This window comes from Eretmochelys imbricata, chromosome 16, assembly GCF_965152235.1.
Source record: "Eretmochelys imbricata isolate rEreImb1 chromosome 16, rEreImb1.hap1, whole genome shotgun sequence".
NCBI lineage: Eukaryota > Metazoa > Chordata > Testudines > Cheloniidae > Eretmochelys > Eretmochelys imbricata.
Genome location: NC_135587.1, coordinates 16,783,319 through 16,799,588, shown reverse-complemented (window position 1 = coordinate 16,799,588; position 16,270 = coordinate 16,783,319). Strand labels below are relative to the sequence as shown.

The window sequence follows — 16,270 nt, the reverse complement described above, 5'->3', positions numbered from 1 at the left end:
CTTGCCTGCTGAAACTGCTGAGCCCTCTGAAGCTCCATGAGTGGCGCGGCCATCAGAGAGTCCCGCGCATCCAGGACCATGCGCTCTTTCACCTCTACCCCCTGCTCCAGCTCCATCACCTCCCGAGTCAGGGCTCCGGTCTGCACCACTAGGGAGAGCTGTGGGATCAGGCACCAAAACAGCTTGGTCAGAAAGCAGATGCTGTCGGGAGGGGGCATCTCCCATTGCTCCAAGCCTCCAGCATCGGAGAGGCAGGGAATGAGCTCAGAGGAAGTATCTAGTGGTCAGAGCATAGGACAGTGAGTCAAGAGACCTGGGCTCTGTTCCTGGCTTAAAGTGGGGATAATATTCAGCCTCCCCAAAAGGCCCTTAGAGGCAGGCGAGATCTGAGCTGCTGCTGCACTCGGGCACCATTCTCAGGCTAGGAGCTGCTCCCTTCCCTTCCCTGCCAGCCAGCGCCTGTGGATAGAGAAAGGCCGTGCTAGCCACACTATGGTCACACCCATGGCCACACCAGAGGTGGCTCAGACTGTCCCCTGGCTGGCTCAGCACAAAGGCAGAGAACAAAGCTGGCTGGTCTAGTGGGAAGGAGCTGGATGGAACTCAAGAGGCCTGGGTTCAATTCCCAGCTCAGCCACAGGGTCTCTGGATGACCTTAGGCAAGTGTCTTCATCTCTCCTGTGCCTCAACTCCCACCGTGCCTCACAGGGGTGTGAGGATACAATCCAGGCACAAGTGGGAGGTATCCAGATACCATAGTGATGTGTGGGGGACAAGTACCTAGACAGATGACTCGGCCATGGAGCCTGAATCTCCTTTCCACCCTAGAGGGGCCCTGCTGGGCTGGGACTGGGCACACTGCTGGCTGGGACCCATCTGAGTCTCCAGCATGACTCCCCAGCCCTGCAGTTGTTAGCATGTGCAAGCACTAAGGGCTGCCCACCAGCTCTGGAGCGTCGAGGTTCTTTGCCATGTCTGCATTAGCTTGGTGGATGGATACAAAGGTTCTCTTGGCCTCAGCTGCCACCTCCAGCACGCCAGCAGCCAGCTCCTCCTGCGCCTGCTGGATTTCCAGGTACCTAAACAGAAGGGGCACAAGACAAACCTGTGATCTAGCAGGAGGAAAGGGGCCTGGGCTGCTCACTGCAGGAGCGTCTTCTGCTGGCAAAAGGACACAGTGAGCTGGCAGTTGGCCAGGCATGCAGGGCTCAGGGGATTGCTGGTGTAGGGAGTCCCCTCTAGCCTGCGGGTTTGAGGCTGGTCCAGACTGATCGTGATCTGGGAACCAGCACTACCCGATGGCACTTTGGTGGCTTGTGTGCAATGATTTTGGTGGGTCTCAGCCCAGGTGTTCACAGCACAAACCACCACAACCAACCCCCTTGTTGGCAGGCTTGGCAAAGAGGCCAAGGACTGAATGGGCCATGCAGACAACTCCCCTCTTGCCCCTAGTGGGGGTCCCTGCCAGCTGGGGTTGAGGCACATTGGCAGGGCATCGTGGGGAAGGGGCTCCTGTGCCATAGGCACCCTGCTGTTCTCATACCGGTCTTCCAGCTCTCTCTTGAGCCCCAGGCTAGCGCTGTCCTCCAGGATGCTCTGCAGGAGAGCGTAGCTGGTGTTGGAAGCGAGCAGGGCTCTCCTGGCCACAGACTCCAGCTGAGCTGCTGCGTCCTCGTGACTGCAGAGAGGACCCCCCACCCGAGAGATGCTATCAGAGGTGAGCCCTGAGGTTATGCCCCAGAAGCAGAGCGTAGATGGGATCTAACCTTGTGCTGTCAGTCTGGCCTGAGCTCTCTGTCTCAGGCAAGAGAACGAGATCGAGTCGGATGGATCGCCACCACTCACCCGATGCCCGCAGCGGGAACGGAACGATTCCAGCCAGAACGCATGAGGCAGAATGGCATCCAGCTCCCAGCTCCAGAGCCGCACGGTGCCTGTTGGGCTCCTTGCTCCAGTCGTTGGAGCCCAGAAGGCGGGCAGGTGGCGTGACCACCCCTCACCTGCACCTCTCTGCTCTCTAACAGAGGACACCGTGATCCAGAGCATGCCGGTGTCACCGCACGGTCCGTGCACTTGGCTGGTTACTGAGAACTCTCCCAGCACGGGGTGCTTTAGAGCATGCGGGACAAGCTCAGGCACCTGTCCCAAGACCTTCCCTCTGCCTCAGGCACAACACATGGGTCAGCAGACCAGGGGCCATGAGGGTGATCAGTGAGCTGCTCAGAGCAGGGGATCCACAAGAGGCCTGGCTTTAAGGATGGAGGTTCAAGGAGGGGGGAGGGGGAGAGTTGCTTCCAAGAGTGAGGGGGAGCCTGAAAGTGGGAGGAGGAGGAGGAAGAGAGGGAACGACCGCAGAGAGGCAGGCCGGGGCAGAGCCTTGGAGAGAAAACAAGGTGCCCAGAGCAGGGAAGCAGGGCTGGCTCCAGCTTTTTTGCCGCCCCAAGCGGCAAAGGGAAAAAAAAAAAACAAAAAAACCAAGCTGGTTGAGCTGCCGCCGAAGTGCCGCTGAAGAGGAAGAGAGGGACTGAATTGGCGCCAGAGACCCGGACGGGCTGCCCCTTTCTATTGCCCACCCCAGGCACCTGCTCCCTTCGCTGGGGCCTGGAGCCGGCCCTGCAGGGAAGCCAGCGAGAGGATTGGAGGAGGAGGAGGTGTCAGAGTGAGGCGAACCCGTATTGCACAGACTGTGGGAGATGTGCCGTGTGCACACGCAGGCATGCGTGGGTGTGAATCTGGGTGTGCATCTATGTGCACGCATGTCCAAAGCGCGGTACCTGGCAGCCAGCGCCCGGGACTCCAGCGCGAGGCGACTCCAGTTGGTGGGCTGCTGGGAAATTTCATGAGGAATGACCTTAAAAAAACCAAACGTATAAAACAACATGAATGTGAAACCCCAGGGTTCAGCCCCCGGGACCCCTCTGCGGGAACAGCGCAGGGCTGGGCAGACTCCTTCCATGTCACATTCTGGGTGAGTCTCACCGGATGGCTCTGAACGCACCTTTCTAGGGCTCTCCCCAGCCTTTCGTGGTGGGAAGAACAATCCCCCACACCCCCAACTCTGCCACCAGGAACTCATGGGGGTGGCAGAGTCACTGAACGGATTTCCCCGGGATTAGAAAGAGAGCAAAGGAAGAAATCTCACCCTAGGGGCATTGCACCTGGAGGGCTGCAAGGTTGAAAGGTCACCAAGGGGAGTGGGGGGGTGCTGTGCTTGCCTATTGGTGCTGCTCCTTCACCCGGAGGAGCAGGTCACTGATTCAGGTCCTACTACCCCCTGCGAGCATGGCCCCTGCCGGGCCGGGGATGGGAAAGTAACAAGGGGCCTTCCCTGATGGGGCAGCAGTACCAGCCCCTAGCGCAGCTCAGAGCCATTTTGTGCCGCGGGAGAGGGATTGAGAGAAGCCCAGCGTGCTGGGCTTGAGCCAGGCACCGTTGTCGCTAGCGTAGCCGCAGCCTGCTGGATCTCCCGCTGCGCGGACCGCAGCACGGTGCTGATTTCCGACAGGAGGATGCAGGTTTTCTCGTCGCCGCCAGTGGGGCAGCCTACGGTCCCGCTGACGTTCCTCAGCTGACCCCACGTGGTGCCCACGGAGCCCTCCAGCTGGGCAAGCTGCTCCAGGAACACCGCCTTGGCATCTGCAAGCAGCACAGCGAGAGCGCTCCTGCAGCCACCACCCCTTCCCTCGGGGGGCGGGGGGAAACCTGTGGTGACGCATTGCTGTCTCCTGCCCAGGGGTGGGGAGTGGCACTCCGGCCCGTGCTCACACCTGTGTGTGTCTACATGGCAAGCAGGACGTCTTCCCCAGCCTAACAGGTTCCAGTGCCGGGGGGCTCTGATGATAGACAGTTGGATTCCTCCACTACACCTAAGTCCACCCTCTTGAGCCCTCCTTAACAATTCCTCTCCCTGGGCAACACCCAAATACCTGTAGCCATTAATCAAGTGCCTTTCTCCTCCCCGCACTGAGCCGTTGCTGAGCCCAGCTCTGGACATTTACCCTGCGGGTCCCTCCACCCAACTCATCCTCTTCTCTGAGCCCCTCCAGTTTGTCAGTATCCTCCTGGTAACGTGATGCCCACAGCTGCGGCACAGCCGTGCGGGACAAGATCTTTAAGGCCGCTCAGGGGCAGGTTCCCAAGGCTCAGCACCCACAACTGCGGCCAGATTTCCACGCGTGCTCCGCACCCAGCGGCCCCGCCATGACACCGGCAGATCGATTTCCAACAGAGGGCTCAGCCCTCAACATGCACCCAGTGCACCGAGCTCTTGTGCAAAGGTCCCACTGACTCCAGCGCCTGATGGGGAACGGCGTTTTTCTCTGCTCTGGCCCCCGCTGACTGGAGGAACACTGGCATCCCCGCTGTCCACAAGGGAAGCGTGCCTCTGTACTTCGCGGCTGGCACCCATGTTGCTCCCTAGCGACCCCCTCGGGCCACATGAATGCATGGCGGAACCAGGCTCTGGAGGGAGCCCCGTCCACGTGGCCCTTACGCTGCCTTCATCCCCGTCGCTCCCGAGCGCCGTGGAGAGTAACCGATGTGCACTGCTCCTCTCCCAGGGCCCTCCCTGCACTGACCCCAGGAGATGAGCCTCCCCTGCCTCTGCCCCCCCTACCTGGCAGCTGGTCTCCTCTGGGCTCCTCTCCTAGTGCTGGGTAGTGGGTCCGGGGGCTGCTGCAGTCTGGTTTCTGCAGCCACACCTCCATCTGCTGCAGCTTGGCCTTCAGCTTGTCAGCCTGCAAGGGCAATGGGGTGTTTCAGAGAGGACGCCTTGTGAGGCAGCCTATAGGGCCAAGGCAGAGTGGTGTGTGGGCCGGGATAGGATGGTGCTTTGGGCCAGGCTGAGCAGGGTGGTATATAGGCAAATATAGGGTAGGCGTATAGGGCCGGGGCAAGGTAGGGTAAAGGGCTGTGGCCCGCAAAGTGATGGCACTTGGGAGAGGGCACAGCACATGGGGGTGGGGGAACGGCAGTGTGAGGGATGGGGCGGGGCCCATGAGAAAGAGGGAGCAAGTGCCGCTCCATGAGTACGAAGAGCGGTCAGGGTGGGTCAGGGGTGCGTGGGGCGAAGGGGATTCTAGGCAGGCCTGGGCAGAGAAAGCAGGGGGCTCTGAGGCAGGGGAGGATCAGCACAGTCAAGGAGGCAGGGGACGGGGGTCAGATTCGTAATGGTCCAGGCCAGGAGGGTCCATTCTAGTCTGACCTGCTGCATACCGCAGGCCATAGCATTCCATCCAGACACCCGGTACTGACCCCTGAGGGGAGCGGGGTGCCCGGGGTGCTGCTAAAGGGCCTGGACAGGCAGGGAGACCGAAGCCGCGCTGGCCCTGGAGGAAGCCTGCAAGGAGGGGGCAGCTCCTGGCTCTGTAATCCCCTTGACAGGGGGTGTGGCGGGAGGGAGGGCGGGTGCCGTACCTCGTCCTTCACCAGGCCATAGCAGACGGGACACTCCTGGCACAGAGTCCGCTCCGGGGCGTAGAAGAAGTTCACCTCGCACTGATCGCACTTGTAGCCCACAAAGCCCCTCGTGCAGATGCATGTGCTGTTCTCGTGGCACTGGGGGGTGACGGCACCCAGCGGGGAGCAGTTGCAGGCTGCACACAAGGGACAGCGGGGTCAGAGGACAGCAGCTGGCGTGAGCCAGACCTAGGTGACCCAAGGTAAGGAGGGGCGCTGCATCCCTGGCAGGATCCAAGTCCGTCCATGGACTGGAGCCATGACCAGTCAGCCCAGCGGCTAAGGCATAGACCCTGATCTCCAGAATAATGCCAACGGGAAGGAGTAGCTTCACTGAATCCAGAGCAATCACTCCAGATTTGCACTAGCGCAATCAAAATCAGAGCCTGGCCCACGGAGGAGAACGCACGGCTGACTGCCCTTCTCTAGAGCCTCTTCTCCCAGCCTCTCCAAGAGCTCCAGACACGAGCCCTGGACGGCCTGGAGAAGCAGGCCAGACTCTGACCTCCATTGCGCAGCGAGGGTCACGGGCGCACCAAGAGGTGCAGGACTTACCGAGAGTCACACTGCAAGTCCAGGACAAGTCTGGGAAGAGAACCCAGGAGCCGAGTCTTCCAGGCTCCTGCCCCGACCGGGAGACCCTGCTGCCCCCTTTGTGTTAGAAAGAAGGGGACTGAACTATTCAGTTACTGGGCCGGGAATGCTGTGAGGAGAGGGAATGATCAGTGGACATGGCAAGACCCAGGCACGGTGCAGTTTTCACCACAGCAGCCTGCCCCCTGTGCCAGTCCTGGGTCCTGCACCAATACCATAAGCCATCAGTGATATGGGAGAGAAACGGAGTGACACGACCTCTCTTGAGAAGCTGCTCCTCCTTGCTGTTACCTCGGCAGCCCTTGACCGAGAACCCAAAGAAGCCAGGCTGGCATCGATCACACGACTGTCCTTCTACACCGGGCTGGCAGGGGCACTGCCCTGTGAGCGGGTTGCACTGGCTGTCCTGGGATCCCACCAGGTGACACTCACAGCTGGGACAAAGGCAAAGGAAGGTGGTGAGTGCAGACAAACCTTCGGCCCAGCCACCACCGGGCACCAAGGGCCCAGCCGGATGGGAACAGGCACAAGGTCAGCTGCGGTGTGTGCCCAGCACTGTGTTAACACCTGGGTGCTGGGGGCATCCCCAGCCGCCACTAGGACAGAGCGAGTCCCAGGTGACACGTGCAGGGCCGGAGGGTGGGGGGAGCTTTGGTTCAAGATCAGAGCTTCCCACGCAGCGACTAGGTGACGTGAGGCTGAAGGCTGGGTCCGTTGACCCGTGGGGAGGCTTTGCCGTTGCCTTCAGTGGGCACCGGACCTCATGCTGCGGCTCTAGAATTACGGGGGACCTGGTGCTGGGACCCGGGCAGGGGTCTGGCTCCTGCAGCTGCACCATACAGTAAATACAGAGTGCAGGGAGCCTTGTTAACCCGTCACCAGCCGCTGAGTCCCTCTCCTGTGGGGGGATCCCCTGTGGTCCAGGGCAGTGATACTCAGAGACCATCTTCCCCAGTGCGCTGACAAGGGCTCCATCTCCACCTACCTCTTGCATCCAGTCCCTGGTTGCAGGTCATAATGTCCCGGCTGGCAGCGGCTGCAGTCTCGCCCGGTCACGTGAGGGAGGCAGGTGCACTGACCAGTAAGGGGATCGCAGGCCTCCAGCCTCTGGGCCGAACCGACAGGGTTACACTCACAGGCTAGGGGGAGAAAACACCGGCTATTAACCTGGAGCAGGCAGACTTGAGCCGGGGACTGGGAATCAGGACACCTGGGTTCTATCCCCAGCTCTGCCCCTGACTTGCTGCATGACTTTTGGACAGTCCCTTCACCCGCCTGTACCTCAGTTTCCCCACCTAGAAAACCAAGGAACTCTAAAGGGGGTGGAAGGCTTCACACACTACCCCTTGCCCATCTCTTCGGGAAGCCGGGGCGGCCAGCGGGGCAAAGCTTTATAATCATAGAGCCCAAGGCAGGTCTGGTCACACAGGGATGCAATTCCATTAACTCAGCCCCCCACTCTAACCCCTCAACGGCACTGCCCACCCCCCACACCCCCCCGCCAGCCCACACTCCACGCTTTACTGGTTTACCCTGGTACTACCACTGGCCAAATCCAGCCCTGTAGTTGATGGGGTGCAGATTCTTTTCCCCTCCACGGCAGCGGTGCCCGTTTACGCCGGGGGCGAACGGGGCCCCATGCCCCCGTGAAGTGGAATCTGATAAGCAGAAGGCCGCGTCCAGGGAGGGGGAAGCCCTGGAGGGCCAGGGGTGAGCGAGGGATCCGTACTCACGGGCACACTTTCTGGCGGGGCTCCGAGCCAGCGCACTCCCGTAGAAGCCCTCCCTGCACTTTTCACAGTGCTCTCCTGACGTGTTGTACAGGCACCTCAGGCATTGGCCGGAGTCGGGGTCACAGTTGCCCACGGCATTGGAGTCCACATTACCGTTGCACTGGCAGGGGCTGCAAGGGTGGGCCGGGCCGTTCCTCCCCCAGGGATCTCCAAAAAACCCATCGTCACAGAGCTCACAGCGTCTTCCTGGAGAGGGTGAGCAATGGGAGTGGAGGGACGGGATGACACCGTGTGTGGGGAGTCTGCCAGCGAACCCACCCCTCCCCTCCCCAACCAGAACCGCTTCCCCCACCCCATCTCGACCCCTTACCTCTCTGCCCCCGGGGGCAATGGGTGCACACCAGCTCCCTGCTCTCCGGGATCGCCGTGCAAGGTGACTGGCCGGGGCACGGGCATGGCTGGCAGTCGTCGAAGTGCCCCACGAAGGGGTTGCCGTGAAAGCCAAGGGCGCAGCGCTCGCAGGATGGGCCCTCGGTGTGATGGAGGCACTGGCAGCGCCCTGAGGGGACAGAGCAGAAAGACCACCCACCCCAGGCTGGAGAGCCCGAAGCCAGGATGCAAAAAACCCAGGCCCCTGCCTGGGCCAGGGATCACCCCCTCGTGCCCCTGGGATAAGGTCTGCTCGAAGCTACTCCAGTGTGACCCCACTGAGGACAGCAGGGGGTAGCACTGGGGTGGAGTCAGACATCACCCACTGCATGGGCTGAGTTGGATCCTCTGGTCGTAGAAAACCCCTGAAGCATTTTCCCCAGCCCGTCCCTGCAGTGGATAGACTGTGCATCCCGCCCTGTCCTCTCAACAAGCTGGTTTAGTTGGGATGGGCGAGGTCCCTCAGGACGTGTCTACACTGCAATTCAAAACCCGCAGCTGGCCCGTGCTGGCTGATTTGGGCTAAGGGGCTGTTTCATTGCAGTGTAGATATTGGGGCTTGGGCTGGTGCCCAAATTCTAGGACCCTGCGAGGTGGGAGGGCCCCAGAGCTCAGGCTCCAGCCCAAGCCCAAATGTCTACCCCACAATTGAATGGCCCCTTAGCCCGAACCCTGCAAGGTTGAATCAGCTGAACCGGGCTAGCCGCAGGTGTCTAATTGCAGCGTAGACATGCCTCCGTTCATCCCTTCCTCACCAATATCCCACCTTAGTGCCCAGTCTCTGGCCATCCAGGCCGCGCACCAGTTTGACAGTGAGCATGGCATTGCCTCTGCTCAAGCCCAGGGCTTGCCACAGCACCTGCTTCCCATGTCAGCCATGGGTGGGTGCCTCTGCCTTCCACTTGCTGAGCCACCCTCGGCTCTGACCTCAGCAGAAAATTTCTCTCACGTCCTAAAAGGTGAGCCCCCCCAGGCCAAGCTCTATTAGTCACCCCTGCGCTGGATCAATGTACCAGCCCCTCGGCCAGCCCACCCCATCTGCCCATCCCACCACTGCATGCTCACTGCCTAGCCAAACTTTTGTAGCGCTCCAGTGTTCCTTGCCTTGCCCCTGTACCCTTCCAATGACTCTGGCTCCCCAGTTGCCCAACCCACAACCCATTCCTGCTCACCCAACTGTCCCTCCAGTCATCCCTAGGGGCAATAGCTAAGCTACTGCTGCAAACCTTTACATTCAGGGATCCCTTTCAACTCATGCTCCAGGTTCTACATTGGATTTATTCCTGGTGTCACCATCCAGACACAGAGGAACAAATCCATCCCTGGAGCAAACCCCGAGACGTCAATGGAGCTGCAGCAGAGATGAATCAGGAGGAACCCCAGTGAAGTCAAACAGAGTTACACCCGGAGGAGAGAAGAGTCAGGCCTCAGTCCCAGGTTGGCGGAATTGCTAGTTAGAATGCGTCTGAGCCAAATTTCAACCTCCCCAGAGTCTGGACCCAGGGTTTTCACTGGGCCCTTTGGAGAGATGGGGCCCGCTGCAAAATTTCAATCACATCCAGGTTTGGATTTGATTGAATCAGCTCCCCACAACAATAGGGGTGTGCTTGTGTGTTTTCCTTTCTACAATTTATGGGCCAAATCCTGCAGTCCTTGCTCAGGCAAGAAACACTGATTGGCTTCCATGGAATAAGGCCTGAGTAATACCAGCAGAATTTGAAAGAGACATGGCAGCCCAGCTCTCCCTGGGTCACTCGACCGTCAGGCTGGACGCCCAGTGAATTCTCAATATTAAAAATCTATCCGAGTCTGAAATCATTGACGTGTTTCTCCAAGATGGTGCAAGATGTATCCAAACCCATGCACAGTTTGCATCATGCAACACACAAGGAACCGGTCCGGAACCCCGCAGATGAGTGTAACTTCCTCGTGTGACCCAAGCCAGGGAGTCACAGGTTGAGGAAGCAAGCAGGGGACATGGGGAAACTCTGAATCCCTCCCCCTTTGGCTGGAGCCCTTCTGCCTCCATCAATCAGTCCAATTCACTGGAGACAGAGCGAGCACAGAGAGTCCCATGATGATTTCGTCATGCAATTGGAAAGATCAGATCATCCTAGGCAAGCTAGCCTGTGGGAAAGGTTTCTGGGAAAATTTCCCAAGGGCATGGAGTCAGCTTAACACATGGGGGACACACGACAATGAGGGGGAAGAGGGTGCGCTGAGGGGCCTGAGGGACTCAGAGGTCCCTGGGAAGAGCACACATGGGGCAGTTTGGAGCGCAACGGGTGAAGCTGCGAAATGCGTTGGACACGACGGGGAGAGAAGGAATTGAAAGAGAAACGGGGAGGGAGAGAGAAGGGTGGCAAATTAATGAAGGGATGCCTGTATGATGGATGGGCGGCTTGATTGTCAGAATGAAGGCCGAAAGATCAAAGGTGGAGTTTCACACAGGAATCATATTAAACTGGAGACATCCAGACACCGCACTCCACAACAAAAGAGGGAGAGACGCTGCAGAACATTGTAATATTTCTGTCTGGCACGGCAGAGGAGCATGTTAAAAACTGCTCTTTAAAGTACTCTCTGTCCCAGCCATAAACAATTCCTCATTCATGCAACACAGATGTTACAATGCCAGGGCCAGAACACCAGCAAGACGCGGGCGGTGGGGTGGGGGTGAGGGGTGTCCTGTTAGTAGTGACACTGGGCCCTGGGTTTCTTCAGTTGAGTAACAAGTAAATCATCATTTCCAAGTCCCTTTGACGGGACTATGTTGAACTGAGCTCCATTAGGGCCTGCCACGGCGTTAGCCGGGGAATGTCGAGAGGAGGACTCATGGACAGACTGAGCTCTGTGTGACATGGACAGTGTGTTATTGGGTAGCAGATACGCCAGGTGCCCATGTCTGAGCTATACCTGACCAGGGGAGCACATCATGTACCGTGCCTGTCTAATTATACATGCTCAGGATGGCTCAGCTGTGTGTCACAGGCCCTATACTGCTAGTACCACTTTAGCTTATGGTCTGTGCTTTTTGGACCTGGGTGCTGTCCTTGCTGTCACCATAAAGCACCATGATGTTCACAATGTTACACACTGACAGCTGCAAGGTCACAGGTGGCCATGGAGTTATGTTATATTATTTCATACAATCAGATGGGCCCGATTCTGCCTTACTCCCTGAGTAAAGCAGCTGCTCTGCAGTCAATAAGACAACTTGATGAGCAAAATACTACTCAGTGTGAATCAGGACAGCACGGGAGTGTCCCTGCAGCTCCTTTCACATCTGCGTGCTGTGCAGAGCACACACTGTGACCCCTCTACTGCGGCACAGGCTGGGGTTAAACGTGGCAGCTGAATCAACGGAGCACATTGGCGACAGTCGAGGGCAGGCAGTGAAGAACAAAGCCGTGTCCAATGGGAACAGCATGAGGAATCTGCAGACAGCAGATGCAGTCACCCCAACTGAACTTTTGGTCTGGATACCGGAGTGCTCATGTGATGCCATGAGCCAGCAGATTTTCCCCACTGACAGAGAAACCCAGAGGTTTTCCCTGGAGGAGGAGCTCATAGCAGGGAGTCTCTGCCGTTTGCCATTCATTTGAAGTTGGCAGCCTTTGCAGATCTGGTTTTGGTTACATCTATGTAGCACTACTCCATGTGTATCTGCTTGCTTTCCCCCCTAGCCCAGAACCTCGGGAGATGTAGTATCAGACCTGTGATCTCATGCTCCTCTAGTGAGGAAACATGGCTGCCTAGGACAGACCACACATAACCCACCCTACTTGGGTGGACAGTGGGATTTGAACCCTTGGACCCACAGAGCTGAAGGTAAGAGTCTCTCCCACTTGAGCTAAAGGACTAGGTCTCCTCCTGTGCTGCTACAGCAATCTTTTATATAGACCAGCCACTGGAGGGAGACAACCCCATCCCCACACACTCTCCTAATGTGGGTTACATACGAACATGTCTCCCTCTAGTAGCCGTAGCCTGCAGAGACTACAAGACCTAACCTAAGCTCCCTGTAAGCTGCGTGGGTGGGCAACTGCCCAGCGGGCTATCAAGTGCCGCACAGTTCAGGTGTCCCTCCGCCCAGTGCCGCGTGCTGCTCCTGCCCTCTGCCTTGGAGCTGCTCCCGGAAGCCTCCTGCTTGCTGTGCAAAGCAAGGAGAGGGGAAAAGGGTGCTGATGTCAGGGTGTCCCCCTCACCCCGGCCCTGTACTCCATCTCCACAGAGCGCACGACAGGGGGCACACGACAGGGCTCAGGAGGGAGGGAGCTTGCTGGCAACTCCTGCTGTGTCTGAACTTGCTGATCTACTTAAAAGGGCAGCATACTTAAAGTGGTGGTCAACTTACGTAAAGGGGCAATGTGCGTTTCTGTCTCTGTCACACGCACACTCTGTCCTTCACACTCACTTCCCAACACATATTTGTATGGTGGTTGTTGTTACTTTTGGATACTTCTTTCAAAGTGTGTTATTTTAGTTTTTTGACGGGTCTATGCATTTCATAATTTTTATTTCTCTCTTACGCTTAAATTGAATTCTTTGAATAGTGAGTTCTAAAATGCCTAACCTGTCCTGGCTGGAGTAATTATCCCTATAGTAACTTTTTAAAAATATAGATTATATCTAGGTTTTTGGTTTCTACTGGTGGTGCACATCCACACATTACCTCGAAATGGTGCACATAACAAAATTCATTCTGCACATGGATGGAAAAAATTAGAGGGAACACTGGACCTAACAATGGGTGTGAAAATTTCACTGGTTACTGGTAGAGCATTTTGTGTATAAAACCCTGTAATAGTGTAGTTACATTGCAACTGCTGATCATGGTACATGCAGTCTATGTTCCACCTCCAGATAGCTTCTTCCCTTCACTTACCCTGCCTCCTTCACTAAAGCCTGTTGCTTCTTCCCCTTCATATCCATCTTATGCTCACTTATAAATCCTTTGTCCATGTGCTCATCCACTTGCAACGCAAGTGGGGTAGCCTTCTCCTGCCTGGCTTCCTTACCTCTTACTTCTGCCACTCCAGTCTGCCCCCAACACCCTGCCAAGGTCATCTTCATCTCCTCAAGATCTGCCCACCTCACTCTTCCTCCTTCAATCATTCCATTGGCCTCCTGCCTCTTCATGCATTACATTCAAACTCCCCATCCAGGCCCCTGTAACGTTTCCACCGACACCTCTGCTTTTCCTTCCTACTTACATTCATAAAATGCCATGCACATCTGTGGTGGTAGATGCATGCATGATTATTATTACCGTGAGGCAGTTATTTTTGTCTCTGAAATGACTGTATTATGAAACCACCCCCCTGAAATTTACATGGCAATAACCTGAGATGCTGGGTACTGTAACTTCAAGTGTAATTCCCAACCTTCTTTGGGAAGGATGCAGATTTATTATCTATTTACAGCCTAACTGCACAGTAATTATATGGATAAATGGAGGCTGTGAAATGAACTGATGCCATGAAGGTCTCTAGAAGAGGAAGGAGAGAGATCGTGTGATGGTAAAAGCAAATCACTAACAGAAAGCAGGGCATCCAAACCTGTGTCAGGGTCACAGCTGCCGTGCTGGTTACAAGTACAGGGGATGCAGCTGGTGAAGGGCCCGCTCAATGGAATCTCTCTCTTGTAGCCTGGAGTGCAAGATTCGCAGAACTGCCCGGTGTACCCCTGTGGGCAGATGCACTCCTCCACCCACTGAGCAGGCAGGGAATGACCTGGGCGAGCAGAGGTGAGCTGGACCTCACTCAGGGAGACTCTACCTGTGGAAGGGAAAACCAGAAGTTACGATGGGCGAATATAACCCGCGCAGAGACAATGGACCCATCAATCCAGTCTCTCTAGCATCCCTTCCAGGATGGGCCGTCAAAAGGGATCAGAGCACTGTGCCCAACTCCAGCGCCTTCCATGTAAGGATCTCAAAGCATTTTACAAAATACTCTCAGGGCATGATTTTCACACATGACTAGTGATTCTGGGTGCCTGATTTGAGACATCTTAGGCAAGATGTGTTTCAGAAAGTGCTGAGCACCTCTCCTCTGAAAACCAAGTCTCTTTAAGACATCTTAAGCGTGGCAGCCAAACAAGTGAGGGATTGCAAATCACAAGGCAATTTGGAAAATCTTGCCCTTACTAACTAAGCCTTCTAACACCCCCACAGTATGTAAAATTGAGAGAGATCATGTCGCCCACCACTGAAATGCAGCCACCTGAGAGGTGGAGCACAGCTGTCGCTTAACAGCTCGGGCAATCTTGCCCAAGAGTTTAGGATGGGAAGTGAAAATGCCATGTTGAGTCTGAACCTGCAGAGGGAATTTTGGGAGGCAGAATGTAACTATTACAGTTTGAATGCGGCCATGATGCTAACTGCTACAAAGAGTGCCATGGGATGGTCAGAAGGGCCCATTCGATCATCCAGACTGACCACGAGCTGTGGGAACTATAAGCCGCAGTACTCTGCTTTATGTCTCATACACAGAAACAGTAACTCCAGCCACACAATGCCCCTAGCATCAGACCACCCCAATTCAGAGAGAGGGACGCTGCTTACTGAATCCCTGAGACCACGAGGTGTCTCGGGAAGGTCTCCCATCCGAGTAACCCCCAACCCAACCCTGCTTAGTGTCAGATCAGAGCCCACGCTACCCAGTGCAGTGCCCAGCCCCAGAGCTCTCCTGTGTTCTTCGCAGGAGGAAGCCCCCAGCCTGTGGTGCCATCAGGGGATCACTTACAAGGTGTGTCACTGCTGCCAGCCTTGATCCTGAGGGCAGTCAGATTGGAGAGCAGACGCTGGAAGTTGAAGGACGACAGCGAGGGCTGCATCTCCTCCGCCTCGTGGAGCCTGTGGGAAACCAGCCCAGAAGGGAAGGGTGCGGCCTTGCTCCTTACGAGAGCTGCCCACACAAAGACAATGGGTGCCATCTTGACCTGAGGGAGGGGGCAGCAGGCACGGGAAGGGCAGCAACGAGGCAGGTGAATGTTGGGAAGTCACTAGAGGGGGCACAGACAAAGGGGCCTGGCAAGTTTGCAGGAGGAAACCCTGCTCTGTTTGTGCATTCCCAGGCCATGGAGCAAGGTACTCTGGGTGACTTAGTGGGCCTGATTCTGTTATGGCTTACGCTGGTTTAACACAGGGTAAGTGCACACCGACTGCAGCAGAATCAGTCCTGATTTGCACTGAGACCAGAACCAGGCCATGGGAAGTAGCACGGCTGAAAGGTGCTGGCCTGACAGAACAGGTCCAGCACACGGAGCATTGGTACAAACTCTCCCCACGGTCCCTGCCGGTGGGTCTCAAACCTGCCCAGAGAGGCCACGAAGATGAGAGGGGAATTCAGTCTCCATGGCCCACTCAATTGTTGGCCTCCCTGCTGGATTCAGCCAACAGAGGGGCCAGCTGAGGTGGTGATTTTAGTGAGGGAGAAGCCTGTCTGCCGGGAAGTGAGGTCAGCCAGCCTGTACCTGAAGGTGACGTTGTGCTCTCCATGGTGGGGCTGGCTTCCACGGCCTGCTGGGGCAGCATAGCTCACAGACACCACAATGCCATCTCCCTCTAAGACCAGCCGGACGGGAAATGGAGAGGATCGGCTCCCGTTCCCCTCCGCTCGGAGGAGCAGGGAGAGGAGCTGCCCGTAGCTGAGGCGCTGGTCACCCAGGAACTTCTCTGGGAGGTGAAAGGAAGAGAGGAGAGTCCATGAGACACTCCCAGCCTCTGGGCCCAATCCTGCTCCCATGGATTTCAATGGCAGAACCAACTGGCCCAGACACAGGCCTGGCGCGTACAATGGATCTTGGCTCATTTCACACATAGTTCTGGGTTTCCACTGCTGTTCTAATCTGCACTGAGATTAGCACTCGGTCAACGTCAACATGCTTCCTAACAAGGGGGAATGGGAGTGTGAGAATGGCTTTAATGGCTTGGACGCTAAGGGTTCAATTCCCTCTTAGCCTTGTAACAATACTAATGGCATCATGTATTTATATAGCACCTGTCATGGCAAGGGGACCCAAAGCTCTTCACAAATAACAGTGATATTAAT

The 16,270-nt window shown here is 56.6% G+C and overlaps 1 protein-coding gene across 1 annotated transcript in view; it reads right to left on the bottom strand.

The window, feature by feature from the left end:
- LAMC3 (laminin subunit gamma 3) overlaps window positions 1–16,270 on the bottom strand; it is a 42,812-nt gene that overhangs the window by 5,603 nt on the left and 20,939 nt on the right. Inside the window, exons 10-23 of the mRNA XM_077835982.1 lie at window positions 15,693–15,894; window positions 14,963–15,072; window positions 13,775–13,993; window positions 8,155–8,343; window positions 7,785–8,030; window positions 7,037–7,190; window positions 6,343–6,485; window positions 5,416–5,594; window positions 4,616–4,736; window positions 3,431–3,636; window positions 2,775–2,851; window positions 1,544–1,678; window positions 944–1,079; window positions 6–158 (exon numbers count right to left, since the gene is read on the bottom strand). Of these exons, the coding sequence (XP_077692108.1) occupies window positions 6–158; window positions 944–1,079; window positions 1,544–1,678; window positions 2,775–2,851; window positions 3,431–3,636; window positions 4,616–4,736; window positions 5,416–5,594; window positions 6,343–6,485; window positions 7,037–7,190; window positions 7,785–8,030; window positions 8,155–8,343; window positions 13,775–13,993; window positions 14,963–15,072; window positions 15,693–15,894 (2,270 nt within the window). The remainder of the gene's footprint in view (window positions 1–5; window positions 159–943; window positions 1,080–1,543; window positions 1,679–2,774; window positions 2,852–3,430; window positions 3,637–4,615; window positions 4,737–5,415; window positions 5,595–6,342; window positions 6,486–7,036; window positions 7,191–7,784; window positions 8,031–8,154; window positions 8,344–13,774; window positions 13,994–14,962; window positions 15,073–15,692; window positions 15,895–16,270) is intronic.